Source organism: Erigeron canadensis, chromosome 3 (assembly GCF_010389155.1).
Source record: "Erigeron canadensis isolate Cc75 chromosome 3, C_canadensis_v1, whole genome shotgun sequence".
Lineage (NCBI taxonomy): Eukaryota > Viridiplantae > Streptophyta > Magnoliopsida > Asterales > Asteraceae > Erigeron > Erigeron canadensis.
The window spans coordinates 31703462-31729294 of NC_057763.1; the positions used below are offsets into that span (position 1 = coordinate 31703462).

Here is a 25833-nt window from a genome sequence, read left to right on the forward strand (position 1 = left end):
AAATGAGGAAAAAGGTTGTTAGGTCATTAATCCTTGGGGCTTAAATACCCAAGGACCAACTTACACAATAAGTCCCTCTAGTCTAGTAAAATGTAATTCTAACACAAATATTATTATCCTAACATCCATCCCCCAGGTACGCGCCCGTCCTTTTTTCTTCTTTTTTTTCCTTGTCCTTGGCTAGTTTTGGCATTCGGGGTGTTTTGAGGGGACCCCTTTTTTTTGGCATTTTGAATGCTCTTAAGACAGGCACACGATGGTCTTCTCCGCAAGAACTTAACCCTAACAGCCTATGCCTAATGACATGGTAAAATAAGAAAACCAACTAGACTTGTACTGTCCATCAATATTGTATATTTATATGTAACAGATAAACAGAAAGTGCGGAAAGAAATAACACATGAGAACTTCAACAGATACGTCTAGAAAGTCTTAGCAATGACAATAGGAAATTTCATAAAATTAACAATTGATATACTTCAACTTTAGCTGAAAGTACAGAAAGAAATAACATCTGAGAACTGTATATTAAAATGAGAAATGTTGAGATTATAATGAGTTCATGACACATGAAGGACTTTATAGCCTACTTCTACAAAGACTATACCTGCAAACTTGGTTCAAAATGTTCATTTTCTGATAGCAAATTCCACAAGAGCTTGCTTACACAACATATTGCAATGAACATTTACAGGAAGATTGAGAATTTCTGGCACAAGGGAAACTATAGAGCACAGTTGATATACTTGATATGTATTCTCAGGCTTGTTGAGGTACAGATGATAAATCATTACTACCCAGGTATAAAGTAGCTGTTTCTTCATTAACTGCAAACTTATTTGAAGAACTTTGTGACACTGTCAAACAAATTTAGGGCCTTTAGTTCACCGCTCCTCATATCCCTCAACTTTCTCCTCAATATCTGAAAAATGCCCATATATCAGAGAAAAGAGTCACATATTTCCCTATATTACAATTATGAAAGGGAGCCAAAAGTGAATAGTTGGCTGCTGGCTACGCAGCCTGCTAGGCTACATGATTTTTTTTTATAAAGGCAACCAAACAAATTTACAAAAAATCTAACACATTTACAAAATGTCCTTACATATTGAGCACGAAAGAGAATCCTTTGCTCACTATTGCACAAGTCCACAGCCAACTGTTTAAGGAACACTTTCCGGTTGAGCTGCTTAGGAGATGTTATATCCAGATCCATGGACCCACTTGCCTGTTTCATGGTAGTAGAAATTATACGTGTCTAATTGTCAACTAATAGTTAAATAACCAAAATATGACTCAACAATGACAAAATAGAGCATATTGTTAACCAAGAATACCCCATACCCCACAGAAGTGGAATTGGGTACTTGTTGTTCACGTTGTTGCTATTGCGGTTGTTAATCCATGGCAACACAATCGACATCTGTAATAACTACTGTATCTAGAGGTGGCAAGTTGAGTGGGTCATGTAGCAGGTCAAAACAGGCAGTTTCTTGGCACGGTTGAATCAGATTGGATTGGGTCAGATTGGGCCAAACCCTCTTTGTTAATTTCATTTTGTGTATTGTAAAAAATTAATGTGTCAAACATGATTATAAAAATTATACTATATTATCTTAAACATATATATTTTGTACTCCTTACGGTCCATTTTAAATGTCATAGTTTGACATTTTGAGTTTTTTCTTTTAACATTGACCGTAAATATTTTTGTTTGTGTTATAAAACACTTGATACAAAAATATGAATGAATTAGATTTTATATGTATTTTTCATTAATATAACTTTCATCAACTAATATATAGTACATACAAATATATTTACGGTCAAAGTTAGATGAAAATGACTTTAAAAGTCAAACTATGACATTTAGAAAGGGATAGTTTGTTATGGCACTTTGGCATGTTTCTACCAATTCAATCTGCTTCCTTGTTTTGTGAATATGATTTTCTCCATTTGACCCGCTAATGATAAAACATAAAACAGGTTGACCCACTCATAAGTAAGCAGTTCAGAATTGCCACCTCTTGATACAGGTTCGAACTTTAAGAAAATGAGGGAATAATTGCATGTGTTTGTGGACAGAGGGAGTAGTTGTTATCACCTGAAGAAACTTAGTGTACTTTGATATACTGGATTCACAGCTATCCAAGATAAACTGGAATGCTTGTTCCTCTAGTTCAGGATATCTGAGTTCCTTATTGCTGTTGGTTTTATTCGATGCTGCAGCAGCCATCTGGCATAAATTGCATCAGAGGTGGTAAATGATAATACAAAAGTTATTTGGAGCGTGTCTTACCTCTTCAAACTTTCCGCTCATGCTAGGTGGGCTGACTGCTAAAAATGCATATGCCATCAGCTCCAATGGCCAACCGGTGACTTGCAATGGAAAACATTGTGATCTGATTCAATAACACATATATTATAATATGAGAAATGCAAGTTAAAATTTTGTAGTTAAAGCAAGTCATGAGGTTACCAGATGGTTAGACTAACCCATAAGATCCTAAACTTGATGATATAGACTGGGGATCAGGTAAAGGTCAAAACGGGAGAATTTTGGTTGACCCGATACACTTTTCGTCCAAAAAAAAACTTTATCTTTTACAGAGAACTAGTTACTAGTGTGTCAAATATGATTCACATTTATATTTTTTAAATACCAAACTATTTTTTGATGATTTTGGAGGTTTTGTGCATTAGAAATATACTTTGGGAGATCTTCAACTGGATCGACTCAGTTGACCCATTTCCATTTACATCTCTATTTTATCCGCTTTGACCTGCTAGAGATAATAGTATAATACTTAACAGAAAGCAACCCCCTCATAAATATACTGGTCAAAGTTACCACCTCTATTATGACAAATTGACACCATGTAATTGGCATGGGTTTGTTTATTATACTCACGCTGATAATCCATGCTTCTTCAGAGCTTCCACCTTCTGTTCGTAGCATTTATCTGATTTTTTAATTGCCAATGGCAGCTCAACCGAGTCACGTGGGTTTGTCCCTTGCCTCGGCACAAACCCGTACGACAGCAAGAGTTCTCCATTAGATTTCCTACCATATGAGATGAACACCTGCAAGAAATAATAAAATTACAAAGTGAGATCACCTTCCTTTTGGTGGCAAAACTTGAAATGAAAACGGGCACTTAGATATGTAATTACCTGCTCACCTGGCTGGTATGCACGATCCGTTGTGAATACAACTCCCTTTGTTGATTTATCATAATCCAAAAAGGTTTCCACCTATAGACATCAAATACAAATATTATAGTTGGGGTGACTCACTACTGAATTATCTTGATTCAAGTAAAGGTGAAAGTGGGCTAGAACATACATCACAACTATGATTCAACATATCAGCCCACGGGACTAAAGCAACTCTTCCATCCAATGAGGGTAATCGAACCTGAAATAGTGATCAATTTTAATTCAACACCTAAGCATTCGTTTACTTATGCTATATATGACAGATCATGTATAGTTCGTTATGAAACTCACCAAACGTGAAAATAGAATGCCAAAGGACCATCTAAACGTTTCCATGTTGAATACCTGCAATAAACATTGTTTAGTTAGTTACGAGGATTTGAAAAGTAAGCTCGGCTTCAAGAAATGCATCCTGCTTGTATACAGAAAGTACCTCTTCAGGAAATAAATTAGGATGCTTAGAGAAGATTCTTGCTCTCAAGTCATCGTATCTGAAAAGAATTTTTGAAACAAGCATAGCAATTTAGCATTAGTACTTCAGGTGGAAATGAGTCAAATGATTCATTTTCTCATATAATTAATAATAACTTTATAAAAGGAATTGTTTAGGCTATGTCTTCTCTCTCATAGGTCAAATAAGTTAAACATATAAGTTGAGTTAAAAATTAATGAGTTGAAACAGGTCAAAGGCCAACCACAATTTAGTCAAATGCATACAATCTTCTAAATAGCTTTATGCAAAAAGTGATGCTAATATTGAAATAATATTATTTCTGTAATCGTATTAAACACACTGATTATTCATGAATATAAAAACTAAATGGACAAAAAGTGTTTCAGGCTGATACCCGTTACCCAACCCACCCATTTTGCCACCACTGGTTCATAACCACCAGTTCACTATTAGAATGTTCACATAGTATAAATTAGTCTTCATTACAGATAACTGACCAAAGATTTAAGAAAAGAGTTGCATACGTTCCGGTTACATTATTGATTCTTTCAATGGCCCGCTCTCTAATCTGAGATGCTTCCAAGTACCTATCTAACTCCGCACGTGTCCTGAAATAATACAAATATGCTGTAGGGGGGGATATTGAGCATAGATCATTATTATTATTCAAGGAGAAGATGCGATAATATTAAAAGAAGAGCATACCAGTACAAAAGTGAGTAAGGCTGTCTTGGTAAGGCTGATATATAGTTGCTCCATCTAGACGAACTCATAAGACTTGCCTCACTAATTAGATAGGTTGCAATTAATGGCCAGTCAGGTACGTCATATCTCTTCATAACTTCCCCAGCCTCTGGAAAAGTCCACTCCTAATTTTTGATTTTTACAAACATATATGTGTGAAAAAATATGCCATCTACAATCACTTTTTCATTTGATAGGAAGAGATAAGAATTTTATATTTACTATTCTTCATTAGTTTTACAACCCTTAAATGCTAGACCAACTCAAAATATTCAATATCATTATTGAATTACACTTTCCTAAAAAAGAGCAACATGTACTCGAGGATCAAAGTTGCATGGATGGTTCATTCTCTGTATTTCAAACAATGCTCCTATGATCATTTCAAATTACACAAACTCATATTATGTTTACCCTCTCCTAAAGGGTGCAAATAACTAATGAAACTATACAGTAAAGTTGACATCCGAACTCGAGAATTTTTTTTATTTTCTTTATAATTAATAATCCTCTGACAGAGATAATTCCCAGTGGGTATTCTATATTACTAACTTGTTAGAAATAGGTCATGGGTTTGAATTTGGTCCAACTACATAGGGTGGTAACCAAAGACGAGTATTCATTGCTTGGAGGCTGGAGCTTGGGTAAAAAGGACCACAGAGTCGGGTTTCTCCGCTAACCTAGACCTTTTGCTGGAATAGGTATATTTACAATATTACAAGGGATAAGTGCACCGAATTTTAGGTAGCTAAGCAGGGAAAGTTATAGTGTGCACGAACTTCCAGAATCTCTATTGTGTTGACGAAAAGTCAAAGACCTTACCGGGTCACCAACCACATTGGCGTAAACCTGACCTAATCTAACCAATATTCTCTGATAGCTCTAGGGTTATTATAAATTTGTTTGGCGTTTTATTTCTGTATATCAATCCCCACACTTGAAATGCTTTCAAAACTCGATATATTCGTAACAAATGCAAATATCATACAATAACAGTTATACCTTCGCCTTTCCTCTATTATAGCACTACACTTGTTTTCACAAATCCAATGATTCCACCATGTGTTATGATCATATTGTTAGGGGGATAAGTAGGATGATTTTTTAGAAGGATATATTTCATATTCCTTGGGGTAATTATAACTTTCGCCTACTTAGCTAACTAAAATATCTAAACAAGTACCAATAAATTTACTTGTAATAACTAAAAACCAACATACCGAATCGGCCGAAATAACAAGAGAAGGAGGCACAAACAACAACTTTTCACCCTTTCTAATATTATTAACAGCAACAAGTCCTCTCTCACCAATATCAACTTTCCTTATATCCATTTTTTGATCAGGCAATCCTGACTCAGTCAACCATTTCTGCAATGCAGCTGCATTCTCAACCGAATCGATTTCGCAACCCCACCGTATCGGCCCAGCCATTCCTCCTTTAGCTGCTGCTGATGACGTATCACTACTACTGGTTGAAACAGTGCAACGGATGATGAAAGGTGATGAGGATCTTTTGTAAGAGAGTGTCCGGGAACAGGGTTTTTGTCTAAAAGATGATATGGTCTGAGGTAATGATGTTTGGAAGATTCTAGAAGCAGCTTCTACTGCTGCTGCTGCTGCCATGTTTGGAGTTTCAAGATATGACGATGATGATGAAGAACCTTATCTAGTTTTTCTTCTTTTTTTTTTTCGTTTTTCAGAAGGTTGGTTTTGTGTGGAGTGTATCCTATTACTAGTAGTAGTATGTTGTGTTTGTTTCTTTCATTTATGTTGTGTTTGTTTCTTTCATTTTATCTTTTTCATGGTTTTATGTAAAATAAATAAATATATTTTAAAGTAAACAAATACTCGTAAAACAATACTTTTCTTTTCTATAAAAATCACGGTGCATTATAAAAATTATCGTGTATTAATTGCTTTATGAATCTTCATGCATCAATTTAACCATGATATATGGTCAAGATCTTGTCTTATTTATTTTACCTTAATACTTGCTTTACAATAATCTAACCCCTCTTTTACATTTTTTAAACTTTTGTAAACGGGTCCAGCCATGGATAAACGTTACAAAAAAAGCAATGCCGACTACACTGAGAATGAAAAGATTAAGTTAAGAAAATAGGTCCCGTTCAAGCGGTCCGCCTTTATTCAAAGAGTTTTTTAATTTTAGTTTTTATTATGTTAAAAAATTTGGGTAGATACAATTAATTTTAACTTTTATTCAGTTTTTCATTTTTTTATGAGCTTTTAAAAATTATATAAACACTTTATAAAGTTAAACTTACAGTTAACATAACCATTATTTCTAAAGATAAAACTGTTATCATAACATTGTTATCATTATAAAATTAGATGATAAATAAGAATTTTTGTATTTGGTTAAAGAAAAAGAATAAATCATTTATTTAATCTTAATATATTCATTCTAATCGAAATATTTGTGATTGTTTTTGAATATTGTTATAATTTTCTTCAAAGTACTTATATTCACATATATAAAAGTTTTAGGCCTTTTTTTTATTGTAATCTAGAAATATAATACAAGTGAATATTGATATACAAGAGGGGAAAAAAAAACCTGATAAATTTTATATTATTTATTCTATACTAAAGTCATTTTTATTCTATTACCCCATTTTAAAGGTTCAACTTGAGTTATACGATTTTTTTTCTTTTGAATCATCAATAAAAACTCATAATTTATATTCTAACAGTTTACCGTGGCTTCAATAAGTTATCTCGCGATAAAGAAGTCCTCGTATTGAGGGTTTAGACGTCTTAAAACAAGTTTTTCCTCTTATATATTATCGGATTAGAGGTTTTTAAATGAGTCAACAAATATGTTGCCAACAGTAACATATTTCTACCATTTTCAGGGGTAGGGAAGATTTATATTCACACACGTGGAAAACAGGAAAGAGTTTGTGAGGTGAAAATTTAGAAGCAACATGCTTCTAGCTGCATTCTTGTTTTTCCCTATTTAAGTATTGAGTTAAAGGCTCTTTAACTTAGGACATCCCCAATGACATCAACCTATTAATGACTTTTTATTATTTCTATACCACCAATTTATAATATTAAATTAAGAATGTTAGATTAAGTCATATTAATATAATGTATTTATAACTTGGTGTGAGTGTTTTTAGAAAAAGTTCTTTCATCAAATAGGTAGAGGATTCTCAACTTTTTGATGAAAAAAACTATCTTTCCCAATAAGCTTTTTAATGACTTATTAACATAAAAAAAGTTTTTGATCAACCCACCATTATGCATATTCTTAAAACAGCTAAGTTTAAACCCTGTTAAAAATAAAAAGTTAAAAAGATTTTTGATAGGATTTTTTATATATTTTCGATATCGATAACATCATTTAACCAAGTTGTCTTTACGGTTGATAGAAACATCGCCGGCAATGACGTGGACTATTTGTCACCGTCGTCAACCTCCAACATTCATACCCTCAATCCCAACACCACATTATTCTGTCTATATTCTACATATCTATATCTATACCCAACTTGTACATTCTGCATAAAAACCTTTGTACAATGTATACTCACACCACCACACCCATTTCCTGCACTTTCCCTTTCCAATCCCACAAACTCAAACTCAAACCCATATATTTAAACCCATCAAGTTCACACCTTTATTCACATTTCAACAATTCAAGATTCATTAAATTCCAACATTTTAACAAGTGGGCCCACCTTCAAACTTGTTATAATTCATTGAATACCCAAAAATCACAAGACCCACTTGAATTAGAGCAAGAAAATAGTAATATGAAGATTGATGGTGGTGAGAATGGAGGTGGTGATGGTGGTGGTGGTGGCAAAACGACGTCGTTTTTGATATTCTTATTTTGGGGTGGACTTATGTATTATGTTTTGCTTGCTGCACCTAACCAAACTCCGGTATTTAGTTGTTGTTACTCCATTTTTTTTTTTTTATTTTTTGTAAATTTTAATGACTTGTGAACTTATCAACTTGAGCTTATGGGAGTGCTTTTCTGCCGGAAAAAATAAGCTATTATTCCTTATTAAGTAAATAGATTAGTGGTTTATGATAAAGAGTTTGTTAATAACTTATCTGCTTAAAAAAAACAAGAAGCTAGAAGCACCTAAGCAGAAAAATAAAACCATTGTTATTGTTGAACATAACTTATTTTGGTTCAGCTCAAATTGATAAGCTGGTTTTATTAAAATTTGGGTTTATGAAAAGTAAGCCGAACAAAAATAAGCTAATAAGCTCAAAGTAAACAAGATCAGAACACGTTATTTTTATTAACTCAGCTTATTTTAAGCGTTATTCATTATAAATTAAGCTGATAAGTGGATTTCATTAGGGTGTTTGGCGTTGATTATGTTTAGAAGAAAAAAGAGCACTAAGTAAAATAACACTTTAATAACCTATCCTAAAACCCGCCACCACAAGCAACGTTACCAAATTCCGCCAAGGGCGGGTATGGGGAGATCAGAGGTTGATAGTCATATATGTGATTGTGTCCCAAAGAGTGCCATGCCTTGTCAAGACTGTAGGGAAGTATGTATGTGAGTGTGTGCCCTGAAGAATCCCATGCCTTGTCGGTCCAAAGGTACTAGTCATATGACACATAAACGTTGTGTCTATGTGAGTATATGGTGAAAAGAGAAGGCATGCATGCATATTGGCATATGACACATAAACGTTGAAGCATAAAAGAATACTAGAAGCATTTAAGAATACTAGATGGCAAAATGTTTTATAAGTGAGTATAGATATGAGCATATAAGCCTATAAACATAAAAGCAATTGAAAGTTGTGCTAATTGTGCACTTTAAGGTTCTTGTGAACCGTATGTTGGGACGGACGGAGTAATAATTAAGCTTTTAGGCACTTACGTTCTTATATTCTTTTACTCCTGTTATTCTGTAGTCAACAGACATGTATCTACTGAAAAAGCTGTGCTTTTTGATTGGTGATGATGGTTTCCAACTGAATCGAGTGATTGTGTCTCTTTGGAACATCATGGGATTATGGCCTTTAGTGTATTCTATGCTGTTGATTCCATCTGGCAGAAGGTAACCCCTATATTCATATCTTGATCATAATCTTGATCTTTAGTTTGGTTTCATGTCTAAAAAAATTGAAAATCTTAAATGATTAAAGTTTGTCTGCTCTTGCAGCTCAAAAGGAAATGTTCCTGTATTCCCATTCTCCATACTCTCATTCTTCTTGGGAGCATATGCTCTAATACCGTATTTTGTTCTTTGGAGACCGCCACCACCAGCTATTGAAGAAGGGGAACTGAAAAGATGGCCGCTGAACTTTCTCGAGTCAAAACTGACAGCCGGGGTAACATTCTAATCAAAATAATATGTTAGAGATCCACAAAATGTCAACAGTTTACCATTCTTGCAGACATTAGTGTCTTTTTATTGCATGTTCATATGATATGATATTGGTTTGAAATGAAATCCCTGGTACTTGTTTAAAGAGGAGATTGGTTTTTTTGCTATTTAAAAACATACAACTTTTCATTTTGCTTTGTCAGGGGAAAAAATAGTCGATGGTAAGTGCAGGGGCCTGTTGTTATTGTTTGTTTAGTTCACTCCATAATACCTTAGTCTTTAACGGTTATCCGATAAAGTTATTCTTGTTTACAACAAAAAAGGTACCTACGCGTTACGATTGTTCATTTGGTGGGTCTTTCTTATATAATGCATTAATGCGATTGTTGATCCTTTTACCAGGTGGTCTTTGCTTTAGGATTAGGTCTAATCGTCAATGCGGGCTTAGCCACCGGGGACAATTGGAAGGAGTTTCTCCAGTACTTTGGAGGGAGCAGACTCGTAAGTCCCCTATTCTTGGTTGAATTCTATCACACCCGTTAGCTAAAAATGCAAGGCCCCTAAGACATCCTTTGTTGCTTGCAGATTCATGCTACTAGCATTGACTTTGCACTACTATCTACTTTTGCCCCTTTTTGGGTCTACAACGATATGACTGCTAGAAAATGGTGAGACACTACCGTGATTCAGGGTGTTTGGATTAATGTTTTAAAGCTGATTATTTACTATCTAAGTTGTAAATCAGTTATAGTAGCTGCAGACAGTCTTTAGGGGTCATATAATTAGGTTCATAGCTGCAAGTCTTCAGCAAAACTGATTAATGGAGGGAAAAATAAAGTTTCCGATTTTTCAACCTAACTGGGAAGATGTCTATTTTTGGTTCACAAGACTAGAATGTTTGTTATGGTCATTTTCATATTGGATTCTCAGAATCTGCTAAACATTCAAACCACTTATAATGTAATTATTACAACTTCAAATAGTAAAAGGTACCTATAAGAACCATCTCCAGCCTGTCATATACTTTTATTACATCTAAAGTTGGAATCATTAAATCATATGGTTTGGATATGCAGGAGCGATAAGGGGTTTTGGCTTCTTCCCTTATCTGTGGTTCCATTTCTAGGTCCTGCTATATATCTTCTTTTAAGGCCATCGTTATCAGCAGTCGCTGTTACATCAAGCTTGCCTGGATTAAAGGAGGAATAATGCATGTGTATGTAGTTCGAAGAGCTGTCTGCTCACTTGCCCCGGAATGATAGCCACGGTCAAACGCACTAGGAATAGATTCTGAATGTAACATTTTGTGTACGATTTTGAAGGAATGTACAATAAGTTTTTCGTGAAGAGAGGAAAAAAGTCAATCTTTAATACTTGACTCATGAACAACTATAGAATATATGTCTCATTTAACTTCTTGCATCTTAACACATTTGTCAACCCGTTTTAATTCACCTTAAAAGAAGTTGATTTGATATCAAGGGTAATATTGATCTATTTAAATTTCTGTTATGTTACTTCAACAATACTTACAAATGTTCTGCTGAAGGGTCATCGACTTTTCTTTACAGAATTTTTGGTGGGCTACACAGTTGTTGATCTGTCAGAGTCAGACAATGAGACAATAGATGTAAAAGCGAGATTCCAGACAACATCAGAGAGCCTCAACTCATTGATAGTCCTTAAATCTTGCAGAAGTTGAATTATTAGACCTATGTTGAATGTTGAAACCAACTCACAGGAGAAGTTCCTGAAAATCTTGCAGATTTGACGTTTCTTGGATTCTTGAATCTCTCCTAAAACCATCTTGTGGGGAGCATTCCACAAGGAAAGCAGTTCAACACATTTGAAGGGAGCTCTTTTGGAGGGAAGGCAAAGCTTTGTGGTTTCCATTACCCAACGATTGCAGTGAAGATCCACACAAACCACAGATGAAGCTGATGGAGACGGTGAGTTTCTATACCAGATTGTGCAAAACATCAAGTGTTATCTTCGTAGTCCAAAATATATTTTGTTAACATTGAGATATGTTAATTTTGGAAACAACTTAAATGGGTGGATTTTGTGTGAATTTATGTATACTAGACAAATGCCCGCGCGATTTGGCGGACGGCGGTGATGGTGGTAGTGGCGACGATGTGTTGCGGTGACGGTGGTGGCGGCGTGGTGGTAAATGTAAATTAATTATGTAAATTAATTGATGTAAGAAGGGTTGGTGCATTTATGTTTTAATATTTATTTCATTAAAGGTATTATAAGGTAAATTAAAGGTATTATAAAGTAAATAGGTGAAGATGTTTAAATTAGTAATAAGGAAGAGGGATAATATGGTCATTTAAAAATCTTAAATAATTAAAAAGGTTACTTTGCTTTATATAGTAGTGAACTTTGTTCATTTGAGTCCTCTTTTTTCCTTGGAAACTAAGGGACACATCCTGGCCCTTCATTTTATCTAATCAAAGGCTCAGATTAATTTTAGTAAAAAACACACGGAAGGTTAAATCCGTAAATTCACACGTCCCTCCCCCGTTTAGTCCTTCCCTCTCTCGTTCATTTCACCCAATCTTTTTTCATTTCCCCCAAATCAAAACACATACACACATCCAAGGGTTTCTCTCTCCACGATTATCACTTCACCGGCCGACGGTTTTCCTAACCCTCGTTTTTTCCGGCAATAGGAAACACGACATTCAAGTATTGCTTCTTCACCGTTAATAATGAAGAATCTGACTAGTTATCAAAGAAAACGTAAATCTGTCGTCCCGAGTGATAATCAAGTAGTTCCGACTATTTCCACAGCGGCGGTGGCTGGTAAGTGTATTATATTCTTCATTTAATTCCTTTTTATCCTTAATTTATGCGTTTTATTTTTTTTTTAGTGTTTTATTAATTTTTAGGGTTTTTATTTTATTCCATAAATTTAGTAAATGTTAATTGTAGATTATAAGAAATTTTTTGTTGTAGATGTACTGTTTAATTTTTACATCTAAGCATGTATGATTGTTTGCTACAGCTATGTTTGTATGTTTGTGTGTTATTCAATATCTAGTTGTTCATGTGTAGTTGTTGTTTCGGTTATGCTGGTTGTTCATGTGTAGTTGTTGTTTCAGTTACGTCGTCGATATTGTTTTGTTTAGCGAAAAATTGGCTATTTTAGTGTTCTCTAATAATTTGCTTCTCGTAGTTTTGATCAGATTATGCTGGTATTTCATGTGTAGTTCTTGTTTCGGTTACGTCATTGATATTGTTTTGTTTAGCGAAAAATCTGCTATTTTCGTGTTCTCTAATAATTTCCATTTGAAACTGTTGCAAAGTTGCAACCTGGTAAAGAGAAGAAGAAGGCGAAGGTGTCTAAGCAACCCAACAATGCCATTTCTGCAGATGATTTAAATCAACCTCTTGCTTAATTGGGGCGTGTTAGAGAGAAGAAGAAGGCGAAGGTGTCTCAGGAACCTAGGAATGTCTCTACTGAGAAGGTTTCTCGGAAGTCTCCTCGTTTAGTTTCTAAAAAAGACTGTCCTGAGTCTCAGGAACCGAAGAAGGACCCTTCTAAGAAGGCATCCCTGAATGGTGCTCGTTTAGCTTCTGATAAGAACTCCCCTAAGTGTCCTAGACAAGATCTCAAGAAAGCTCCCAAGAAAGTTGCTCAGAAATGTTCAGTTAATGCTTCCGATTTTACCTCTATCGTCTACGGGACCACACCTGGTGCATTTGCTAGTGTTATGACTCAACTTAGTCTTGCTCAGAAGAAGCTGCTCCGTGAGTTAGGTTTTGGTTCCCTTATAGGTTTTAATATCAAGAGTTTACCTCCAAAACTTGTTTACTATGCCGTGGATTCGTTTGATGGCAAAGATATGGTCATTAGGACCTCGAAGGGGGACATTAAGTGTGATGAGCAAGCTGTTTTGGATGTGTTAGGGATTCGAAAAGGTGATGTTGATCTTCATTCTGGGAAGTTTCAGCCTGATGTTGAATTCTGTAAGCAGTGGTTAAGTCAATTTAGTGGAACTAGAAGAAATTCGTCACTAGCAACTGTTATCAGTAGATCCAATGGTGCTGCTGATTTTCTTTTTACGATCAACTTTCTAATGTTGTTTTGGAATACGATGATATGTAGTGACAGCAACGATTTGTTGAAGTATGATGTATTGGATTACGTATCTAGGGAAACAAAAGTTGCTGATATTGATTGGTGTGGTCACTTGTTGACAAAGTTACAGTATAGTAAAAGTCAATGGAACTGACTTTATCCTGAAAAACATTCTTATGCCGGTCCAACAATTTTCTTAACTGTAAGTGCATGCCTATGTATATTCTATATGTGTTTTTTTATATTTTTATTGGTTTTAAAATTTCTTTTTTTCCCCCTTTATTTTGTAGTTCCTTTATCTTGACGGTACGATATGTGAGAGTGTTCCTGTTTGCCGACAACGTCCGGTCTTTAAAAATTGGAGTGACTTTATCGAAGCTCATGTTGATAAGGAAATTCTCAATGGAGGTTTTGGTTTGCTCGAACTTGCCCCTGATTTTGTTGAATATGAAGATTCGGGTGAAGGTTTTGTGCATGTTAGTGATTCTAACAAGGAAGACATTTCTGATGAAAAGAAGGTACTATAATGACTAGTGATTATTTACATTATTTATTTACCGTTTGGTCTTTAGTGTCGGATAAATATACATTTACTTGTATTAAACTAAAACATGATCAGAATATGTTGCCAGGTCGAGTGGTCTGTATACAATCAGTTTTGATTGAATTATTTTAATCAAATATCATTATGTATATAATCAGTGTATACAATCAGTTTTGATTTTGTATTAAACCAATATATGTTCAAACTTGATTGAATATGGTGTCAGGTCAAGTAGTTTGTACATAATCAGTTTCTATTGAATGTTTTTAATCATATGTGATTGTGTATAAAATAAGTGTATACAATCAGTTTTTATTGTGTAAAGAATTTGTGTTTTGATTAATTTGGTAGGTGTTTTTAGTGATCATTGACTAGATACGATGTGGTTATTTGTTTCATATTATAATAGGAGTATCTGAAGTTTATTGAAGACAATTTAGATGTCGTTTCAAGTATGAAGAATGTACTAGTGGATGCTTTCAAAGATGTGGCTGCAAAGTTTGGTGATGATAAAGTTTTTAAAGTTTGTCGTGCGAAGATGATTGATATATTTTCATTGAAGGATTTTGAGGGCAAATCAGATGATGATGATGATGATGAATTGGCGTCTTTATTAGTCAAAAAAGGTGTTGTAAGTGATGATGCAGTTGGTGATGTGATGCAGTCAGGAGATTTTGTGGATGATGGCATTCCGGTTCTTGTTAATCAAGGAGAAAATGAAGCATTAGATGGTGTGAATCTTGATTCTGATGAAGTACATGCTGATGTTCAAAATCCTAAAGCCGATGTTCATGATAAAGTAGAGAATATGAGTGAAGGCGATAAAGAAGTAGATGATCATCTTTCTGATGAAGAAGAAGTGTATGAAGAAGAGTTATTTTCAGAGTGGTTGTGCTTCGATCAGGATGAGGTAATTCGTGATATGAAAGAATTTCTCAATCGAAGTGATATATATTCACTTAGCCTTCCCAAACGCTCGAAAAAGAAGGTAAGATATACACCAACATTTCATATTTTGTCTCAGGAGTCTGAAGAAAATATGAGTGTTCCTCCTAAAGTTGTAGATCAAGAGCCTCCGTCTAGCCCAACTGTTTTGCAGCCAGCATTTGGTAAACGACGACGTAGACCAGCTCCTGTGTTGCAATCCCCATATGTCAACGCGAAAACCCCCGTTAATTCGCGTATTTGTCATTCAGAACTGTGTGTTACGATGCAAATGTTTTCAAAATTAGATATTTCTCGAACTTAAGTTTCCCACTTCCTGTATAAGTATTAATTTTATCATTTTCATAAACTGAAAATGATCATAATTTAGCTGTTTTTTTCTTTTTGATTTATAGTCAAATGGTTTTTGAGTCCCCTAGTGTATACGGATCAAGCTTTGGTATGCGTTTTATGTTCCAATCTTTAGCCCCCGGGTCATATATTGAAGCTGGTGTCATAGATTGTTGGGCCGCAGTGTTGAATTTCCAAGAAAGAACTGGGAAACCAAATGCAGTATCTAGATTGTTTCTCAATGCATCTCGATTTTTATTTACTTAGCCTTTTTTTTTTATCAAACAGTCGGAAGAATTCTTTGAGTCTAAGAAGAAATCTTCCAAAGTGCTTACGACTTTATTTGAGGATAATTTGCGTTCCTTCTTTGGCAATCATTGTGATGGAATGTCATTCAGAGACTTTGATCTGGTATAGCCTTTAGTTTTCTGTTCTTACACTTAATCATTCTTGATTCTATAGTTGTAATGTGTTTATTCTGGAGACTTAAGACTTTACCTTTATCATACAAACAGGTGTTTTTCCCTCTCTTTCGTTCATCACATTTCTATTTGTTGGTTTATGATCTAAGGGAGAAACCGGCATTGCACATCATCCACAATATGATTCCTGAAGATGTCGGAACCTTCAATGGAAAATACAAGAAGGTGACAAGTTCTGTGGTAAGTATAAATCAATTCTCATCAGTTTTGATTGAATTATTTTAATCAAATATGATTGTGTATATAATCGGTGTATACAATCAGTTTTGATTTGTATTAATGTCACACCCCACCTTAGGCGGAATCGTAGGATATGACGAAAAGTTATGGCATAGCACATGGAGTTTATAATAGAGTAAATACTAAATGAAATCCAAATAGAAGTAATTTCCACAAGCGGAAAGTCTAGGCAACACGCCTCAAATAGCAAAGAAGTAACAATTACAAATAGTGTTCAATGTTTCAAATGCAATCTAGGAGTCCATGAAGGATCTCTTTATTGGTTTTCCTAAAGTCCACAAGCTCACTCTCCTTAAGCATTGTTATTACCTGAAAATGAATGCTCGAAAATGTCAACATAACGTTGATGAGTTCGTAGGTTTAAAGGAATACAAATGAGTTTGTTGTGCATGATATATCAAGTTTGGACAATAGTGTAAATATAAACATGTAGTAGCATACTAAATACTGATCAATACCATCATAGTTATCCAACAACACAATCCCCATCACTCCTGCCAACAACTCAATCATGCTTTAAATACCAACAACTACCAGCTGGAGTATAAAGTTGGTCGATAGTTTTCCAATAGTCTTCAATAGATACCAAAAGACATCTATTGCATCAAACAAATCAATACAAGCAAGCTAGCATACACATTTCATAATTACACGTATTTGTCCATGAAAACAAACAAGTTTTGACACAGCTAGTAAAGAAATGAAAAGTGTTTTGAGCATCATTTTCCCCCAAAGAAATAATATAAAAAGAGGTCACGAAACTCACCTCAATCAGCAAGCAGTTGTGCAAAGTCCAAAAGATCACTAGAATCTACACAACATATACATGTACAAGTTACAATTATGGACATGGTCAATAACCGTCCATTGTAACCCGCATTTGATGATATACATATATGGATACTTTCAAAATATTCACAATTGATTTTGTCTTGTATTATTAAGTTACAAGTCACATAACTTAATATAGTGTATTTGTTTTAATGATGTACCATTGGTTTTTACAAGTTCATATTCACTAAAATTTTTGGTAACTTTATCTATTTTTTATTAGGATGAAACGAACAATTCAAGTTTTCAAATCTTAACTACTGTAACCTTAGAGTGTTATAAACTTACATGAATTTTCACTTAATTTATTTCGCACGTTAAATATTTTTAAAAATTCCATAATCACATACTAGTCAGAAAATTCACTGTTTGCGCGCAGAAAAGTTTTATAAAAGTTAAGGGTCTTCGAAGCTTCAAAAAAAATCCAAATTTTTACTGTACACTCTTAACATCTTAAAATGTTTCTGGAAAAAAAATAATCTCCCAGTTCATAAAATCGACCAAGATATGACTATTTGAAGTCGACCTAAATCTGTGGAAAACTCAGCTTTGCGCAGTTTTGTTATAAAATTCGTTTGACAACCTTAAACTTCATATTTTTACACGAAACCAATTCCACCAGAAAGTAGACTTCCTGAATTTAATTTTAGACACCAAAAACGTGACTTAACCATCTTCCATGACCAAGATACGACCTTTCAAAGTTAACAAACCGACTCTGCCCAGATTCTGAAATAACTCAAACTTAGTGTTTTAAAGACTACTACAACTAATATACATATATAAACTTTCAAATCTTTCCAACACCTATTTACATCTGTTATTATGATTTCCATGCCTTCATAATTGAATTTCTTTAATTACATTAATTATTATGCTAAAATAAATACGTAAACTTTTAACATTAATATGATTTATACTTCAAGCTTTTGATTTAACCCTAAAAAAAACCCCTTTCATTCATTATTATAAATTTTTCATAATATATATTCATCAAATAGGCTACTTATAATAAAAGATCAATAAAAAAAATATAGTTATATATATGAAAAGAAAAAATGAGTAATTTACCCCAAGATTGAAGATCGCTCCTTAGATACTAAATATCCAAGAAATCTTTAGGATGTAGGCTTAAATATATGATTTATAAAATTTTGGTTTTGGTGATGTATTCCACGGCAGAGAGCAAAAATCACAATTGTGGTTTAATTTTTTTTTTTTTTTTTTTTGTTTAAGATATTCACTTTATATTTATTATGGAGATAAGTGTTTTGGAGTTTGAATATGTTAGGTCCAGTTTTAACTAAACTGGAGCTCTCCAGTGACATCTGGAGAGCATGAGGAATTGTCCGAAATATTAGAAGTCCAGTTGCATTGTACAGGTTTAGCAACTGATGACTTCCTCCAGTTGAGATCAGACGACTAGAATCTGAAGACCTTCCAGTTGAAATCAAAGACAACAAATGGAAGATAGAGATTGACAATGGCAGCGAAGCCCAGTTGACAATCTACCAGATCAATCAACTGGAGAATCCTCCAGTGTAAATGCTCTTACAAAGCTTTACACTGATTACGAGGAGGACCTTTTTACTCTACATCCTTTTAACCGGACAATGATATTGTCTTTGGATAAAGATACAAAGATGTAGAGTGGTTGAATAAAGTAACCTTTTGTCTTACTTTATTTAACACACACAAAAGATTATTTAAACAATACTTTTGTGTGCTGTCAACCATATTTGTACATCGAAGTTGAGATCCCCATGCTCAATCTTCGACTATAAATAGAGGTCCTTGCACAAGCTGTTTCAATAACTTTGCAAATACATATATTCTGCAATATTGGTGAACTTGTGCAATATTCTCTCAATCGCAAAAAGAAACATTTCACAACTCTAAGTGTTTCGATTGTTTAGGAGAATTTCCAAGTTTAGATCAATTGTAATTCATGGGTTGTTAGGATATTTACATTCTTGTATTATCTTGGTTCCGCAACAACCTTGTATTTTATTTAAACAAGTAATAAATAAAATACACTTGAAAATTACATATTGTCTCACCAGTTTATATGCTCGTCATTTATATTATTGCATGTATTAATATTCTGTCACTTTAATACTTAATTCCAGTTAACCTGGTACACGATCATACTAAACTGGTCACATCCAGATTAATTGATCGTGTTGCAAAGTTCACTCACCATCGACATAGAGGTGTCTTCAGCACCCATCTAGTGATAGTTGGGACTAAAAGAATATAATTAGGATACAATAGTATATAATCTATCAAGAGTTCTAATAGGATTATGATTTCTAATACAAGTTAGAGACTATTATCAAAATAATGATTTTGGTGACGGATGTCACAATTAAACCAATATATGTTCAGACTTGATTGAATATGGTATGAGGTCAAGTAGTCTGTATATAATCAGTTTTGATTGAATTATTTTAATCAAATATGATTGTGTATACAATCAGTTTTGATTTGTATTAAAACAATATATGTTCAGACTTGATTGAATATGGTGTCGGGTCAAGTAGTCTGTATATAATCAATTTCTATTGTATAAATCTGTGGTTAGTGAATTTTTAGCTTTTTGGTCTGATTTAAGCATGTATTGGGTTCACTAATTGTCACAATAGTTGATTGCATTTAATTTTTGGCTTGATGTTGATATAGGCATAAATTTCTTTTTGTAATATGCAATATAATTTGTACATTCGTTTTGATAGTTTTCAAAAAACTGTTGTATACAGCATAAACGGTTCTCGGCTCACTTGATGCATGTGAAACATCCTTCAGCTCAACTTGTTAAAGGTCTTAAGGCTACACAATTTAGCCTCACATGGAGTACAAAAGATGACTTTGTGGATTGTGGCGTGTTTCTCATGCGCCACATGGAATCGTTTAAGGGACAGTCTGAGGATCCATGGAATTGTGGACTTCCAAATGAATCTAAAGACCAGAAGTATGTCTTGTTGAAGCTGGGGGTAAGGTACACTGCAAAGATACTGACACATGAGATAAACAAACATGCTGCAATGATACTAAAGGATGCTAGAGCGTTTTCAGAAAAATATTCCCGGGCAGCAATAACAAAGCTTTTTCTAGGAGGTAGGGATGAAAGGAAACGTAGAAACTCTGCAGTGTCTCAGGAAATGGGTGATTAAACTCTTTTGCTTAAACTCTTTTGCTTAACTGTTTGCTTTTGTAGTTGAATGGTGTTTAGTAGACTTGTGTATTTGAATCCGTTTAATAGACTTGTGTATTTTTGAATGTGTTCAAATGTAGTGGAATCTGATAAGACTTTATGCAGTAAAATGATTATTACAATTTAATGTTGTACAATGTTTATAGGCTGAATTCTTTGTGCAATCAAAGTTGATTGTCCAACACTATTCAATCAAACTTGATTGGACACAGTTTTGGACAATCAAAATTGGTAAATTTAGACCGATCAAGCAAATACAGATAGGCTGGCTTGATAATACCACAACCTGTCGAAGCTGGTCTGAGAAAACTTTTGGTCCAGACTAGGTGTGGAATATATATGTGCAAACCAGTAGCCCAACAGTGATGGTCCTTCCGTGTTCCATTCCATTTGCTTTTAGATGTTGGTCTCTTTTTGCACTGTGACAAAATATGACAACATTGTAGAAATGTATCACATTATACACATATTCAAGCAAGTTAGATTTTGAAATGTTGCAGAAATGTAACACATTATACACAGAAATGTAACACGCTATACACATTCAAGCACATCACATTTTCAATCACTTTTGATTGGATATAGAAAATCGTGTTTGATTGGTCACTACAAATATTCAACCAGGTATAAATTTGTAAGCTGTTTAAAATCTATCAACCCAAGAATAAAATCTGCAAAATAGGAAAAAAATAGCAATAAAAAATAGTGTCTTGCTAGGTGATCTGAGACACATCAGAAGTCATACTCTAATTCGCTTTTTGTTTCTTTTTTCCACAAGTCCTCATGTTGTGATTTGTCCCTCCACACAGGCTGCAGTTACTCTTTTTTTTGTTTCTTTCTATAATCCCCTTTTCTTTTCCACCCATCAAACGTTTGTCTCTGAAGCACCCCTTGTATGAGCTAACTGGTGGGTTTTTTATTCTATTTGTATCCGGCTTAGAAACACCCATCATTTTTTCTATAACGTCATCTTTTTTCTTTGAGGGTTGTTTTGGCATTTCATCCTCAACTTTTTTCTTCAAGTCTTTCATTTTTTCCAGAAATTCTGTGAGCTTTTTTTCATCATTAACAAGTAGATGCAAGCAATCTTCAACAACCGAGGTTACATCAGTAACCAGCTTTTGAGTACCCATATTTGCATTGTTGAATCTGTTTCTTCTCGATCTCAAATCTAGGGGTATGATGCCTTTCGTCCATCGCCTCATTATGTATTGGGCAGGTATCTCTTCCACATTATTGTTGTTTAGACCCACAAAACAATGTCGGCATAGGAGACCGTAACGAAGGTAGTGTCTACAAGTACACATAATCGATCCATCTTGCCGGTTATAAAGTACCTTCATGGACAGAAAATTTTTTAAAACTTTTTTATTGACTAATCATATTTGATTGACTAAATAAAATCACTCTAATTTCAAAATTGTGCATAGAGCAGAAACATACCTTGTATTGTATCACATTTTTTCCAGTATCCAGTGTTTTCTTCTCTAAATTTTCGTTGATAAGATAAACTTTACAATCTAGTCATCTGATCAACTGAACATGCATACAGCGAAGCATCTATCTCTTTCTGAACAATCTCGAAAACTGTTTTTGTGTATATTTTTGAAGCATGCTTTTCAATTTTCAGTTTGGTGCACAATGTTCGGCTTTTTTTGATGTCATCAGCATCCAACTTCTCTTGTGTTGACCTTTGCTTCAACATTGCAGATTCAAAGCCACTCATAAAGTGTACCAAATTTGCTCCTTGTCTTGTGAAATGTGGAAAAAAAGCATTTTCGTTTTCTGACCTTGAGGTTGTTCTCATCAGACCGAACATTGGAGTTTCTGTGAAGTAAGCAGGTATCCATTTTGATCTAATTTGGAACATGTACTTGAACCATGTATCATTCTTCAACGAAAAATCACTCATCAGTTTATCCCACTGTTCCTCAAAAACATGTGGTTCGATGTGCATATTCCACACTATATTGTCAAACCTCTTCTTAAAGTCTCTTTCTGGTTCTTCTTCAATACTTGGAATTGCCTCTTTAACTTGTATCCAATCACATTTTATTGGTCATTACAAAAGCATATTTTAAAAAAGATTTAAACATTAAATAGTACTCAATCATGTTTGATTGTCAAAGTAAATTACCTTTGTTGGCAACTTCTGTGTTATGTGCCACATGCACAGTCTATGCTTTGCCGTCTTAAACACATTTTTTATTGCAATTTCCATCGATTTATCCTGATCGGTTACTACCATCGTTGGCTCTTTATTGAACGACCTCATGAAACAGTTTAAAAGCCATGTGTAGGTCTCCGCTTTTTCATCTCTTATCAGCCCAGCAGCAAAGGTTACACACTTACCATGGTTGTCAATTCCAGTGAACGGTACGAACATCATGTTGTACCTTTTGACAAAAAAAAACGAACAAACAATCAAATCTGATGAAACTTCTATTTTCCAATCACATTTGATTAATCTATATGGTTTTAAAAAATAATACCTGTTTGTTCAGTATGTCGCATCAAACGACATAATGTCACTGAATTCCTCATAGTTGACCCTCGCCACCTCATCAGCCCAGAAAAGTGAGTGCAATTGACTGTCATCAAGAATATATTCAAACGAAAACCCTGGAATGTACTCCCTTCTCTCCTCCATTTTGTTAACTAACATTTGAGAGTCACTTTCATTAATAAAGACATGCAGGTCTCTTTTCCAATTTCTGAAGTCGTCAACTGTCCCGTTCACATTCTGATAGCTCCCTTTCATGTTACTGTACAACTGATGAGCTTTTGTTGGTCCAATGTTTGCAAGGTGTGCATTGTACACAAAAATTTGCTCGGCATATTTTAGTTGTCTTTCGGTCCTTGATAAGTGCCTGTACTCTTGACGAAGCATCTCATGGTTGTGATGTGGTTCAAAAAGACCTACTCTGTAGCTTTCGGTATCAAATATCCAATCAAATCTAATTCTAGCTCTACATCCAGTGCATTCATGAGTACTCTTCCTAATTTGTTTTTCTTTTGTTTCTAAAGTATCAAGTGAAACATTCTTGGGTGTTCCTTGCCTGCTACAAAGATAATACTTTTGTTTGATCCATCCAGACCTAGTAGTTTTCTGACAAGATTTCCTAACATCAAATCCAGCATGAGAAGCATACTCTTTATAAAATGCTTCACAATTTTCTAGTGTTCCATAAATATTTCCCTTGACCGGTAACATTCTTGGATCTACTATTGGCGCAAAAAACTCTGATCCCCCTGGTGTTTGGATTATTGTAGTTGTTGGTAATGTTATAGGCGTTACATTCACGGTATAAACTGTAATGAAAAAAAGGAAATACACATATTATCATTTTACTGCTGTAGACAAAGACAAGTTACTAATCTTCTACCTCATTTCAAAAGTCAATCATACCAGATTAGATAAGTTACTCATCTTCTTTGATTAGCTTATATTCGTATGTACAATCAATTTTGATTGTAAGCACAAAAACTATATTCCTATGTACAATCAACTTTGATTTGATTAGGTAGGTTATTTTCAAACACAAAAGCTATATTCATATGTACAATCAACTTTGATTGCAGGCATAAAATCCACATTCCTATGTACAATCAACTTTGATTGAATTAGGCATGTTATTTAAAGTACAAAATTTTCCTATGTACAATCAACTTCGATCTGATTAGGCAGGTTACTTCAAGCAGAAAATTTACATTCCAATGTACAATCAACTTTGATTGTAAGCACAAAATCTATATTCCTATGTACAATCAACTTGATTGGATTAGGCAGGTTACTTCAAACACAAAATTTACATGCATATGTACAATCAACTTTGATTGTAAGCCAAAAGCTATATTCCTATGTACAATCAACTTTGATTGTAAGTGTAAAAGCTGTATTCCTGTTTATAATCAATTTTGATTGGATTAAGCATGTTATTTCAAGTTGAAAAGCTATATTTCTACGTGCAATCAACGTTGATATGTAAAATTAACTTTGATTGGTTATGTACCTGTGTTGTCTTCTTCCTCGTCTGCAAATATCCCTTCTTCATCTTCAATAATCTCGTCGTCGGAAACATCATGTTCTTTTGATTCCAAAACTGATTCTTCTTTTGATTCCATCACTGAATTATTGAAGATTATCAACAACAATTATGTCAATTAGTTGTACCACCGCCGGAGAAATCTCCAGGTTTTGTAATATGACCAACGATCGGAGATTGTTGTTTAGAAATCGCCGGAGTTTTTTATTGTTATTAGTCGGAGTTTCTATTGTCGGAGGTGTGTGTCGCAACTGGTTTGGATCTGATTTCACGATTTGATTTCACGATTGTTTTGATTTTTAGGGTTTTGATTGGGGATCTGTGTGCGTTATATATTGTTGGTGAGCATAGCAGGTAAAATTACCATGTTACCCCTCCGCGTGCTTTTGTAGTTTTTAATCTGGACCGTGTTTTTTTGTTGATCGGACGGCTGTGAATAACCCCTTGGTTTCCAGACTTTTTAATGGACTCTTTTGATCACAACCCATATAGTAGTATATATATCTCATATATAGATTTATGTCTTTCCAAATTTTAATGGAAAAAACAAGATTGTAATCACATATCACATGTTAGCTTTAATTAGGTGGTTTTATATGCTAATTGTTGCTTTGGATATGTATTGTACGAAGGATATTATGAGTGAAGTTTTCTCTTGTGAGTTGTATACTTGTATGACTATATCCGTGATTAAACCTCCACAGGTGAACATTTTAAGAGTAGTTATTAGTTAAAGAACAAATTAAAAAACGAAAGCAGAAGCAGCCTCTCTACTTTGGTAGAGGTAAGGTCTGCCTACATCTTAACCTCCCCCATACACCGTCGAGGTATTGGGGCTTAAAACCCGCAGAAGGCGGCACTGAGCAGTTACTTACTAACAAATTAAAAAACGGGAAATCTCAATTATACCCATTTAAGTATCAGAAAATTCACTAACGGAAAATTTAGTCCTTTTTACTTGGGCAAATTACATAAACATATATATATATATATATATATATATTGTTATTTGTCTTGCATAAAAGATTGTATTTATTAATGATCTTACTTGGCAAAATACGTAAATGCAAGGAAAAATGTTTAATCAATCTAATAATCAACCTAACAACATGATAATAACACTTTACATAATTAAATGAAGAGATTGAAAAAAAGATTAAATGAATTACATTTGTCATGTGATATATACTTTAGATTGATATCACTACCCGTCAAGATATAATCTCATAAGTCATCAAAAAATGGTTTTTGTTAGATGTAATGTAAGTGGTCATCTACTTGTAACATATGGGATAGGGGGAGATTTCTCTTAAATAGGTATCGGGTTCAAGTCTTTCTTATGGCGTCTTTTTCAAAATA

The 25833-nt window shown here is 34.1% G+C and overlaps 5 protein-coding genes across 6 annotated transcripts; 2 read left to right on the forward strand and 3 right to left on the reverse strand.

Annotated features, from left to right (window-relative positions):
- Positions 1–496: 496 nt before the first annotated feature.
- Positions 497–6168, reverse strand: LOC122592551 (ribulose-1,5 bisphosphate carboxylase/oxygenase large subunit N-methyltransferase, chloroplastic). 2 transcript variants are annotated; one of them, XR_006322729.1, is made up of 12 exons: positions 5638–6168; positions 4379–4542; positions 4198–4281; positions 3653–3710; positions 3511–3564; positions 3347–3418; positions 3175–3255; positions 2912–3084; positions 2300–2402; positions 2105–2223; positions 1106–1228; positions 497–922 (listed from the first exon to the last, which is right to left on the reverse strand). XR_006322729.1 is itself a non-coding variant. In XM_043764810.1 (12 exons), exons 1-12 carry the CDS (start codon positions 6040–6042, stop codon positions 836–838), a joined length of 1536 nt encoding a protein of 511 aa, XP_043620745.1. In that variant the 5' UTR covers positions 6043–6160; the 3' UTR covers positions 497–835. The 2 variants fall into 2 exon arrangements, 1 of the variants encoding a protein (XP_043620745.1); XM_043764810.1 differs by having other exon boundaries at positions 2105–2236; positions 5638–6160.
- Positions 6169–7817: 1649 nt separating this feature from the next.
- Positions 7818–11180, forward strand: LOC122593615. The gene is made up of 6 exons (XM_043766041.1): positions 7818–8336; positions 9337–9482; positions 9588–9756; positions 10155–10253; positions 10338–10420; positions 10829–11180. Exons 1-6 carry the CDS (start codon positions 7968–7970, stop codon positions 10959–10961), a joined length of 999 nt encoding a protein of 332 aa, XP_043621976.1. The 5' UTR covers positions 7818–7967; the 3' UTR covers positions 10962–11180.
- Positions 11181–14840: 3660 nt separating this feature from the next.
- LOC122591923 lies at positions 14841–15643 on the forward strand. Its single transcript, XM_043764146.1, has 2 exons — positions 14841–15296; positions 15411–15643. Exons 1-2 carry the CDS (start codon positions 14841–14843, stop codon positions 15633–15635), a joined length of 681 nt encoding a protein of 226 aa, XP_043620081.1. The 3' UTR covers positions 15636–15643.
- A 5531-nt stretch (positions 15644–21174) lies between these two features.
- Positions 21175–22817, reverse strand: LOC122591924 (protein FAR-RED ELONGATED HYPOCOTYL 3-like). Its single transcript, XM_043764148.1, has 3 exons — positions 22781–22817; positions 21979–22462; positions 21175–21721 (listed from the first exon to the last, which is right to left on the reverse strand). The coding sequence occupies exons 1-3, from the start codon at positions 22815–22817 to the stop codon at positions 21175–21177; spliced, it is 1068 nt and encodes a 355-aa protein (XP_043620083.1).
- A 111-nt stretch (positions 22818–22928) lies between these two features.
- LOC122591925 (protein FAR1-RELATED SEQUENCE 5-like) lies at positions 22929–24553 on the reverse strand. Its single transcript, XM_043764149.1, has 2 exons — positions 24442–24553; positions 22929–23740 (listed from the first exon to the last, which is right to left on the reverse strand). Exons 1-2 carry the CDS (start codon positions 24551–24553, stop codon positions 22929–22931), a joined length of 924 nt encoding a protein of 307 aa, XP_043620084.1.
- Positions 24554–25833: the final 1280 nt, after the last annotated feature.

Bases quoted from the DNA above. Each gene is read 5' to 3' on its own strand.
- LOC122592551 (XM_043764810.1), bottom strand. From the start codon at position 6,042: ATGGCAGCAGCAGCAGCAGTAGAAGCTGCTTCTAGAATCTTCCAAACA. The intron at 3,256-3,346 runs GTATGTTCTAGC...TGATGTCTATAG, and splicing joins TGTTGAATCATAGTTGTGAT to GTGGAAACCTTTTTGGATTA. The intron at 1,229-2,104 runs GTGATAACAACT...ACCATGAAACAG, and splicing joins AGTACACTAAGTTTCTTCAG to GCAAGTGGGTCCATGGATCT.
- LOC122593615 (XM_043766041.1), top strand. From the start codon at position 7,968: ATGTATACTCACACCACCACACCCATTTCCTGCACTTTCCCTTTCCAA. The intron at 8,337-9,336 runs GTATTTAGTTGT...GTTATTCTGTAG, and splicing joins CTGCACCTAACCAAACTCCG to TCAACAGACATGTATCTACT. The intron at 10,254-10,337 runs GTAAGTCCCCTA...TGTTGCTTGCAG, and splicing joins ACTTTGGAGGGAGCAGACTC to ATTCATGCTACTAGCATTGA.
- LOC122591923 (XM_043764146.1), top strand. From the start codon at position 14,841: ATGAAGAATGTACTAGTGGATGCTTTCAAAGATGTGGCTGCAAAGTTT. The intron at 15,297-15,410 runs GTAATTCGTGAT...ATTTTGTCTCAG, and splicing joins TGTGCTTCGATCAGGATGAG to GAGTCTGAAGAAAATATGAG.
- LOC122591924 (XM_043764148.1), bottom strand. From the start codon at position 22,817: ATGATGTTCGTACCGTTCACTGGAATTGACAACCATG. The intron at 22,463-22,780 runs GTAAGTGTGTAA...ATTGGATACAAG, and splicing joins CACTGGAATTGACAACCATG to TTAAAGAGGCAATTCCAAGT. The intron at 21,722-21,978 runs GTATGCATGTTC...GTGTACTTGTAG, and splicing joins AAAGAGATAGATGCTTCGCT to ACACTACCTTCGTTACGGTC.
- LOC122591925 (XM_043764149.1), bottom strand. From the start codon at position 24,553: ATGGAATCAAAAGAAGAATCAGTTTTGGAATCAAAAGAACATGATGTT. The intron at 23,741-24,441 runs GTACATAACCAA...TTTTCATTACAG, and splicing joins CGAGGAAGAAGACAACACAG to TTTATACCGTGAATGTAACG.